The sequence below is a fragment of the Gouania willdenowi genome, chromosome 6, assembly GCF_900634775.1.
Source record: "Gouania willdenowi chromosome 6, fGouWil2.1, whole genome shotgun sequence".
Classification (NCBI taxonomy): Eukaryota; Metazoa; Chordata; class Actinopteri; order Blenniiformes; family Gobiesocidae; genus Gouania; species Gouania willdenowi.
In genome coordinates this window covers 56840873-56852226 of record NC_041049.1, presented here as the reverse complement: position 1 = coordinate 56852226, position 11354 = coordinate 56840873, and the positions used below count along the sequence as shown (strand labels likewise).

General features: G+C 34.1%; 1 protein-coding gene across 2 annotated transcripts in view; it reads right to left on the bottom strand.

Moving 5' to 3' along the window:
• Positions 1 to 224: 224 nt before the first annotated feature.
• Positions 225 to 11354, bottom strand: part of LOC114464713 (transcriptional enhancer factor TEF-1-like) — a 60745-nt gene continuing 49615 nt past the window's right edge. For both annotated transcript variants that reach the window (XM_028449198.1, XM_028449199.1), the window contains exons 9-12: positions 10895 to 11068; positions 4342 to 4482; positions 3013 to 3165; positions 225 to 1298 (exon numbers count right to left, since the gene is read on the bottom strand). In XM_028449198.1, coding sequence (XP_028304999.1) covers positions 1185 to 1298; positions 3013 to 3165; positions 4342 to 4482; positions 10895 to 11068 — 582 coding nt within the window. In that variant the 3' untranslated portion in view covers positions 225 to 1184. The remainder of the gene's footprint in view (positions 1299 to 3012; positions 3166 to 4341; positions 4483 to 10894; positions 11069 to 11354) is intronic.

The window sequence follows — 11354 nt, the reverse complement described above, 5'->3', positions numbered from 1 at the left end:
GACATTATCTAAGAGCTTTTAAGGAAATCAGTCTCGGACCAATATATGGAAACAACAAGTGCAGAGAATCAGAAGTTAAACCTTTGATATCATCAAAGCAGATCCGTTTGTTATGAACTTCTTTATGTGGCTGCAATCTCATTAAAAAAAGGTTATATTGTTGCTGATGTCTCCACAGATGTTTTCAAATCAGCTAAAACTGAAGTCCAATGAGCTGCACTGTCCTGGAACTGGGATTTATTTATCTGAATAAAGATGTCTTGCACATAGAATTACCTGAATTGTTAGTTTTTTGTTTCTTTTTTTTTTTTAACATATAGTTCTATGATATGATACATTTTCAATAGTGATTGTGGGATTTAAATATAGGATATATGCTGCTATTAATACACAATATCGCAAAACATTTAGAGGCGACTTTTTATTTTTTATTAAAAAAGTTTGATCTTAAAATGAAACATACAAAAAGGTAAAAATTGGATTTTCTTTGGGACAAACTTCGTGTTTTGCGTAAGAAGTTGGCTTACACCATTTACAGTGCCTATCTGTACAAATACACTTCATTCTTTGCTATAGGATTATGAGTTAGTTCCTCCCAGCAGCACCTTTTTAGTGTTATTGATGATACACAGGGTCTGAACTTAAGTACACAAACCTTCTTTGTCACTGAGGGTGAACACCTACAGTCTTTGAGTCCGTATCCTCCGAGGCGTGATTTTCCCAACAGCACACGACAAAAAAAAAAATGCTCACTTTGATTTCCATCAGCTGAATAGCTGGGACATAAAGGAATTAGGAGGAAATGAAGTGTTATCAGAGTCGTCGTGTTCTTGGGAAAACCACTCCCCGTTGATTTCTATGGCTGCGCTGCCACTGTGCGGCGTCGCAGTAATGAGCAACATGTCGTCAGGTAGAAGTTGATATTTAAAGTGTTGAAATACCCCTGATGAGGAGCACACGGTGTCACTTTCAGTGTTAAGCTAATGGTCCTCTTCTGTAATGTGTTGTATTTCTCTTTTTTCAGTGATAATGCAGCCATGTGTGTTTCATCTCTAAGTTGTGTTTGGCTGATTTCTTTTTTTTTTTTCCTCTTTCCCGCAGGATTCAGTTTTGAGCCATTTCACCTCCACTAATCAACAAGAAAAGGCCGTGGTCGAGTGTCTGTAGACGTGAGTGCGTAGGTGTTATTCCTTGATGAGTCGATAGATGTGGTGCTGTGCACCGTGCTCGTTATTGGACACCTCGAACACACACGCCATACACAGCAAGGTCTCCTGAGTGTCTCTGTTGCTCACCACCTGGACGCACAAACACAAAGGGGAAGAGAGCAAATATTGGACATTAAGTACTTCCAAAATAAAAGCATGTTGTTGTCGCATGCATACGCGGCGTTTGCGGGGGTGCAGGGGGAGCATTGCCGCCCAAAAGTTTTCATTACAGTTTTCCCAAATTAATTTGAATTTGTTTTTAACTGTTTACTGTTAGTTTCATGTCACAGATGTTAGTTCTACCTCAGGTATGTAGTGTAAGTTTTCAGTGAAATTGTCCCAAACTTTAGGTTGGTTCTTCTTCTGTTGTGCAATTGTTGTCCACAATGTAAATGGCGAAGCGACACTGCACCCAGCAGTTCATGTATGGTACTGCAGCAGAAAGCAGCCGCCGGTCTGATTTTATCATGAATTTGCAACATTGAACGATGCGTCGACGCAACATTTTTGGGTATTTTACAAGTCATTAGGCTTCATTCCTCTCCTGCTCAATCCTTTGTTTGTTATCTTGACATAATGTATCTTCATATGAGTGCAATTAAATAACTAAATAAATAAAATCCTCACTATTGTTATCCATTTTTTTCTTCCGTCGTCGTTAACTCCTCCTACACCGTTTGTCTGATTTTGACAAATAAGCTATCAAAACATTCAGAAAGGTCCAGAGATTTATGCTTGTATTTTATAATTTGTAACATTTAAACTTTTTGACTGATTTTATTTTTTCTTTCCCATTCATTGCTTTTGGGAATTTCAGCTTTTTCAACGTTCAAGCCCTTCATCACCAGCCATTCTTCAACCCATTTCAACATTTTACAACCTTTTTCAACCTTATAGCTAATGCTTAGCTACTGCTGAATTAATTCTATTGCTAGGCTAATGCTAGGTTAGTGTTAATGCTCGGTTACTGCTAATGCTAGGTTAATGATGTTGCTTGGTTAATGCTAATGCTAGGCTAATGGTATACTAATGTGAATGCTATGTTATGCTAATGCTATACTATGCTAATTCCAATGTTAATGCTAGTGCTAATGCTAGATAATGCTAATGCTAAGCTAATGCAGTGCAACGCGGGCCAGCACCTGCATCCTCACTTGCATTTTCTTCAGGAAATGCAAATATTCTAGTTGTATATGTTACACACATTGTGGTTGGTGCAAATCTAGAGACAGTCTATATAATAATAATAATAATAATAATAATAATAATATTAATACATTTTGTTTGAAAATTAGCACCATTCAGGTCACCCAAGGCCACTGAACAGTGTATAATAAAACCACAATAGGAAAACCTGATTTAAAATGTTGAAAGTGTTCTGACTTCATACATTGCCAAATATCAGCTAAAATGTTAGTGTTTGTTCATTTGTTATTGATGTTACACATTTAAAAACAAAAGGAAAAGTATTTTTTTAGTGGATTGAGTTATTTAAATAGGACTTCTTTTCAAAAGCACACATTTTAGAGCAGAAGGCTAGCGTTATATTTCTGCTCTGTTAAAATCACGTGAATATGTAACTTAACTTTAATATCAAGGCTTTGATGCATTGAATTTCTCAAGAATCCTCTTAAACACAATTTATTTGTGTTGTTTCCAGTCTCATGAAATGCACAAATGACAAAAACATCCCAGTAAAGCAGGTTTTTTTTTCTTTTTCTTTGTGTTTAATTCTGAATGTTTGTATGTGTACGCAATGAACTAAACAGACTGACTGATTCCAGGGAGTGATTGAGGTTCTCACCAGCAGAATAGTGAAGTTCTCCAGTACGCTGTTCATCATGTATTTCTCTGGAAGGTGTTTGAGCTTGTGGATGAAGTTGATCATGTACTCGCACATCGGCGAGCGATTGATTCTGTATACAAAACGCCCATTTTCAAACCGGGCGTACTCCGTCTGTCAGAAAGGAAGAAGCTGAATGTCACACAACATTGAAATAAATAACACACACAGTGAACACACTCCAATATGGGGCGCCAATTTTAAAGTTGCGCATGCTAAAATAAACAGCAACTTTTAGCAACAAAGCGTGTTTAAAAAACTATTTTAAGTTACTTTTGACCAGATATACAGCAATATTTGTAAAGTTTGTGATATTTACTTTTCTTGTAAATATATGTCAATGTTAAATTTAAATCTAAATCTTAAATATGAATTCTAAATCTAAATGTTACATTTTAATACAACAGTGAAATCTAAATGTTAAATGTTAAATCTAAATGAGCTTTTATTTTGGTATTTCAGGTGAAATTGCATATTAGCTAAATATTTAGTTTCACCCGTGATTTATATTTAACATTTAGCATTTAGATGTAACATTTATATTTAAAGGTAACATTTAGATTCAACATTTAGCATTTAGATTTAGCATTTTTATTTAAACATAATATTCAACATTTAGATTTAACATTTAGCATTTAGATTTACCATTTATATTTAAACATCATTTTTAACATTTAGATTTAACATTTATATTTAAACATAATATTTAACATTTAGATTTAACATTTATATTTAAACGTAATATTTAACATTTAGATTTAATGTTGACATTATATTATACAAGATAAACATTTTTTTACACATTTCACAAATATTGCTGTAAATCTGGTCAAAAGTAACATTAAAACATTCACATACGTTTTAAAAGTGTTTGTTGCTAAATGTTGGGAAAAGTTGTTGTTTATTTTAGCATGTGCAACTTGACAATCATAAGTAGAAATGTGATGCTCGAATATTAAATCAACACATATTGAAAGCCTTTAATCTGCAAAATATCAAATAAAATATGAATTATAAATCACGTAATATAGGTATCAGTTGACGGGACAGATACCAGTATAGAGAATTTGGTAATCTGATATCTGATAATACACACGTCAGCAGACATGCCCACAATTCTCAGTGTACATTTTGCAAGATGTTTATTAAAAATAAAAAAATATGATTACAAGTATGAGAGAATAATCTGGTTTTATGAAATATCAGTTTTGGAAAGCATAGTCAAAGAAAAAACTAATAAATACATTTATTTAATAATTTTGCCTTGTGAAATGTGGCGTTGGTCCTCACCTCTACTTTTTCCACCACCTGCTTGCCAAAGGAGCAGACCTTGGTGGAGCAGGTGATGGTCATGTTCTCCGAGCTCTCGTACTGGCTGGAAACGCCGTAAAAAGCCCCAGGATCGTCCTGCACGCTATAATTCAGATCCGCCTGGAACATAAAAGCAGCACGGTGAGTTTTGCTTTGTCAAACAAAGAGACGTGAAACCAAAACATCTTTTCTTTTCAGCTTTTATGAGGACGCTGAATAAGAGAGTGGAATCTGCCATTATGTTCATGGTGAGGAAACAACACCCTCTGCTGGTCACTGCACCACACTGCAGTCAGCAAAAGACTCCAGCAATAAAATCTCATAAAACCACATGAAATGTCCAATTCAGGGTTGGGGTCAGTTACAATTATGTCTTCAATTATCCATGTTCAATCTTAATTCGATTAAGATTATGGTGACGATTACCGTACAATTTAAATTACGATTGTTATTTTTTCACCTGAAAGTCAAATTCAATTACTCACAATTACCAAACGTGAAACCCCATAAAACCTAATTTTCCTCGTGTTAGCTTTCTGTTAGCATCTTTTATGATAACGCGTCAGTTTAGACCAGACACAGCCGGGGGGGGCCAGATTCGGCCCTTGGTCTAATTTTATGCGGCCCCCAAAGTAAATGTACAAAATGACAGAAAAGTACACAAAGCAAGAGCAAGAATACATAAAAAAAAAACACAAAAAATTCAAACATTGCAGAAAAATACAGAAAAAGACAAGAGAAAAACTGAAAATACTACAACAATGAACAAAACAGTAACACCCAAATTTATTCGGAAAAATATACAAAATTACAAAAAATGACAACAAAATTACACCAAATGAACAGAAAAACACAAAAAATGACTCTGCAAACCTACAGTACTACGAAACAAGCAAAACAACAACAGAAATACACAAAAATTACTCTAAAAAATGCAAACTGATTGCACAAATACACAATATGACTCCAAAAAACATATATTTTACAGAAAAAATACACAAAAGGACAACAGAAACACACAAAATGCTTCACACCCCGACCTTGGTCCAATTTTGAAAGCGAAACATGCACACGTCTCCATGAACACGGCATTATAAACGCTGATATTTTCACCACGTGTTTAGTTTAGTTTTATTTCAAACGTAAAAAATAAAAATAAAAAAAAAAGAGAGAAGAAAGCAAAATTTTAAAAAATACAGTATGGACAAACAATGAATGAGATCATACAAACAAGCTCTCTATTACTTTCTATATAAATCTAATGTACTTTCTATATAAATCTAAAGTACTTTCTATAAAAATCTAATGTACTTTCTATATAAATGTCATGTACTTTCTATATAAATCTAATGTAATTTCTAAATAAATGTAATGTACTTTCTATATAAATCTAATGTACTTTCTATATAAATCTAATGTACTCTATATAAATGTAATGTACTTTCTATATAAATCTAAAGTACTTTCTATATAAATGTAATGTACTTTCTATATAAATGTCATGTACTTTCTATATAAATCTAATGTAATTTCTAAATAAATGTAATGTACTTTCTATATAAATCTAATGTACTTTCTATATAAATCTAATGTACTCTATATAAATGTAATGTACTTTCTATATAAATCTAAAGTACTTTCTATATAAATCTAATGTACTTTCTATATAAATGTAATGTACTTTCTATATAAATCTAAAGTACTTTCTATAAAAATCTAATGTACTTTCTATATAAATGTCATGTACTTTCTATATAAACCAAATGCGTACCTAGGATGTACATGACATGTTTCTGTGAAATTTATTTTTTTTTCGTTTTTCCTTGCCAAATGAGGGTTTAAGGACAGTAGATTCTCCGTAACATTTATTATCCATTTGCTTAAGTCCAGCAAACATTGGTGCAAACTTTATTTATCAATTTATCATGCGCATGTCCTGTAGAATTAAACCAGGTCTATTTTACTTTGTCCCCACAAATAAACCCCTTTATAACACTACAGAATACAGGGTATGTACACCTTTTTATACATCCAACCTTCAAACACATACTCGTTTGGCCATAATTGACAACTCTACTTAAGCTCCTCCCACTATATGAATACATACTTCTGACGAGGGGTGTGACGATATTTTCGATACGGCGATATATCGCGATATTTTTCCGCACGATCGATTATCGATATGCTCGCGCTGAGTATCGATTTTTCTTTTTTTTTTATTTGAAATTTATTTATTTTTTCCAAAACCTTTTCTGCTTTTCCACTAAAATGTGCAGGTAGGTCTTCACAGAAATGTTGTCACTGTTTGTTGAAGGAACCAATATATTGTTTACTGGAATATTGCACTATAATGGTGTCACTGGTAACAAAGACACTATTTGTTGTTTACAGAAAGCACTATTGGAGATACTTATTGGTTTACATTGGTATGTTGACACTTGTTTACAGAAATGTTACTAAATGTTACACTAAATTAGTGTCACTGTTCATAGGACACTTTTTCAATTTATTGTCTTTCAGAGATATGAAATAAAAATTGTATTTTTGCACTTAATCTTTTTTTTTCTTCATGTCATAGATTACCGTAGATTGATTTCTGACCAATATTTCGATAATCGCAGTATTGTTATATCGTGAGATAATTGTAATCGTGAGCTTTGTATCGCGTATCGTATCGTATCGTGAGGTATCCAGAGGTTCCCACCCCTATTTGTTTCTGACGGACACTGTACTAGCAGAGCATAATGATGGTATGGCATACCTGCAGTACTCACAGAGCCCACTGGGGGGTGCATTCACACAGTAAACACGCTGTAATAAACACATTCTTAAGCTTTTGAGCAGGAAAAACATGCATCTATGATTTAATGCTGCTCTCTTCTACTAGGTTTTGTTCGGGATGCATGTCTTTAGGACGACCAACATACACACATCAGCAAACAATCCAACATAGTGCACCAGATTCTAGGACAGAGTAAGTAATAAATGGATTTAATGAAAAACTGAGCAGGAGGTTACAGTATTTCTTAGGAGCAGCGTAGTCAACTTTTATACTTTTGTATTTTTTTAAGAAAAATCAAAGACACTTTTGATCCTAATTGATGAGAGCGAAGACTAAAGCAAGTATACAAGCATTGGGATTAAATTGACAATTATTTTAATCAGTAAAGAAAAAAAAGTAGTTGAAATGCTTTAAAAGAATATTTCCAATCAGAACTACTATCGCTAAATGAAATGCTAATTTCAGGTAAAAGCCAGTACATTTAAAAGGGTGGGTATAAACGAGTAAAACTAAAACTAAATTCACCTTTTCACCTTAACTCGTTTTATCTTTTGTGTTTCACACTTTTGGTTTTTCCAAAGACGTTTCCTGAAAAAGTTCTTGTGTAAAACCTGGAAAAGATTTGACCATTTATGTATAAATTCATGTGTAACCTCTGTCATTTCAATTGTTTTGGAATTTTTTAATAAACATGACAGAATATATGATTAAAAATTCTTATTTTTGCATAAATATTAATAAAACACTTAAAAATCGATGGAAATGTTTACTTAAAAATAATGTATTTTTATTTTGTTAGCTTATTGTTTAAAAGAAGCTGTTTTTGGAGGAAATGACATTGGTGATAAAACACACCTTAACTACAAAGTGTTGCACATTATCACAGCCAAAAAATATCAAATTAAATTAGTTGTGTTTTACTTTTTAAGTAACACTTCAAATTTTATTTTACTATTATTTTTTCATTTAATTTATTTATTATTATTTATTATTTTTAAACCAAAATTAATTTTCTAAATGTTGAATTGTTTTACCTCAATGTAGCACGATGGTTGTGTTTATTTAGGCAACATTGTTGACAGTATCAAACCTGTAAAAACCTATATATATACAGTATAAAAGGTATTAATTGTTTAAATGGACTTGATTTATATAGCGCTTTATCACCACACTGAAGCAGTCTCAAAGCACTTTACATATCAGTTCATTCACCCAATCACTCTCACATTCACACACCAGTGGGACAGGACTGCCATGCAAGGCGCTGGTCAACCACTGGGAGCAACTTAGGGTTCAGTGTCTTGCCCAAGGACACTTCGACACATATTCAGGTACTGGGATCGAACCCCCAACCTCTCGATCAGAAGAGGACCCTCTACCACCTGAGCCACGGTCGCCTGGTTTAGTCACATTCTTGTACGTAGATTTTGGTGTCACGTAAATCTGTTAGTTATGGAATCAAATCAAGAAGCAGAAAAGACAACAAAACATAGGATTTCTCTTATGTGATTAATTGACTAATGGTTTACAGAAATGGATGAATGGATGGATGGATGGATGAATGGATGGATGAAAGGATGGTTTACTGCAGTCTAAGTTGAATGCGAGTCCAAAGAACAGCGTGCGGCAGATTACCGGGGAAGAGTTTGTTCTGTTTTGTAATGAGCTCTCCAAGGAGCACGCTGTATCTCAGGAGTGAGAAAAACACATAAAACATCTCACACACCATATGTCAAACCCCACACGTGCATTCATTCTCTCTCTCACACACACACACACACACACACACACACACACACACACACACACACACACACACACACACACACACACACACACACACACACACACACACACACACACACACACACACACACACACACACACACACGGTTCAGCACCACACTGAGCTCCAATAAAGCCGATTATCAGGAACATGCTCCAATGTGGTAACTCTCAGACATTTTTAATGAAATTCATAGGTGAGCCTTGATTGTTATTCTGCTGACAACGCAAAAATCACCACGTAGACAAATTATTAAACACGTTTTATCAGGAACGGACTGGGACAAAAATTCAGTCATGGCATTTTTTTATCCAGACCAGTCCACTACATTATCAGTGACACCATATAGAAGCTGTTATGAAGTCAGTGATGCTCAACATGTGGCTCTTTATGTCTTCATTTTAATTATTATTTCCTCAAAAAAACCTTGAAAGGGGGAAACTTTTTTAAACCCTTTTTACTTATTTTCCTTGGACATTTTTTTGTCCCATTTTTGCCCCTTTTCACAAAGTTCTGACACTTTTTCAGACTTTAACTACCTGTTGCCTTTTTTTTTGTCTATTTTTGTAAGTTCTTTTTGACACTTTTATCCAGTTTTTGTCCTTTCTTAAATTTTTTGGCCACTTTTCATCCAAATAAGCTAACTTTTGCCCAATAAATACCACTTGTTTCCTTTTTTGTTCCACATTTTTGCCCTTTTTCACTATTGTTTGCTACATTTTGCCCATTTAAGCTACCTTTAGCATTACATACCACATGGTTCCTCTTTTTTGCCCATTTTTTGGCCACTCTTGATTGCTTTTGGCCCATTTCAGTCACTTTACACTCTTTTCTTGCTACGTTTTTGCTACTTTTGGATCATTTTTGGTCACCTGTTGCCATGTTTGCCTCCACTAACTCGTCAAAAAAAAAAAAGCGTAGCGGACAGGACCGGCCCACCGGGACGACGCCATGTATGCCAGATAGAAACAGTGCATACGTGATGATTAAAGGTTGAAATGTTCAGTGAACTACTGAGTTGCTCTCTCGTGGTCATTTGTAATGTTAAATGTTGTCTTGTTTGTGCAAGTTGAATATTTATCTTCTGATACGCTTTGCCATTACATACCACCTGGTTTCTCTTTTTTGGCCCATTTTTTGGCCACTCCTGACTGCTTTTGGTCCATTTTAATAACTGGTCAATAATGTAACAAAGGTGCTGAGCCCAAAATGTAATAAAAAAAAAGGAAAAATCATTGTACTTATTTGATGAAAAATCTGGGGAAAAATGTAATAATGAACCCAAAACGTAATAAGTTTTAATGTTTTGGGCTCAGCATCTTGTTACATTACTGACCAGTTGTAACATTTTGGGTTTTATTACATTCTTTTTATTACATTTTGGGCTCAGCACATTTGTTACTAGTTTAACTGATCAATAATGTAAATAAATAACTGGTCCAGTTACTACATTTCAAGTTTTATTTATTTACTCATATTTAAACAATTTGGGTTTGCCTGTTTTTTTTTTTTTTTTTGTTATTGTTGTTATTTTGTCAATTTGCATGTTTTCCTGCTTCTTTGAATATTTGTGTTGTTGTTTTGTGTGTTTTTGGAATCATTTCATGTATTTTTGCTGTCTTTTAGTTATTTAAAAAACATATAATTTTGTCTATTTTTGTTTCAATAGTAATTTTCCATCAAACCATCCTTTCTCAGACCCGCATTGTCCTTTTTCAATAGTGATTTTGTTTGTTGTATTTTGTGTTTTTGGATTTATTTCCTGTAATTTTGTGTTTTTGTGTATTTTTCTAGAATTTTGTGTGTTTAAGTTATTTTGTGTATGTTTCCGTCACTTTGTGTGTCTGGAGTCACTAATTCAGTGGAGCCACAAAAATAGACAGAGGGCTACAGAATTCTACTGTCCTGCAATAGTCAGCCAAACTAATGACATCTAATAAAACGTATTCATTTCTTTCGCTCACCCAGAACTTGATCAGGTAGAAAGAGTTTTGTGGGCCTTTCCCAAACAGCTCCTTCAGACCTCCTTTCTTCTCGGGGAACTTGTCGTAGATTTGCCGGATGTCCACGCACTCCAGCAGGGGGTCGCTGTAGCTCGGGCTGCTCTGACTGATGTGCACAAACAGGTGCTTGTTGTACTGAGGAGGAATGATGAGTCAGCAGATGAGAACAGGTGGAAATCAAACTTCACACAGCACGTTTTCAACATTTTCATCTGCTGTCAAATTTAACAATAAATGCTGACAATCTTTAAAATCACAAGTAATATTATTATATTATTAGCTTGTCTGTGAGCAGTGTCACATGGTATCTAGCTATAAAATTAAAAACATTAATCTCTCTTATTATCTACAGTAGGGGTTCTCAACCTCAGGGTCATGAGACACTGGTAGAGGGTCATTAGATGCATTCAAGAAACTAAGA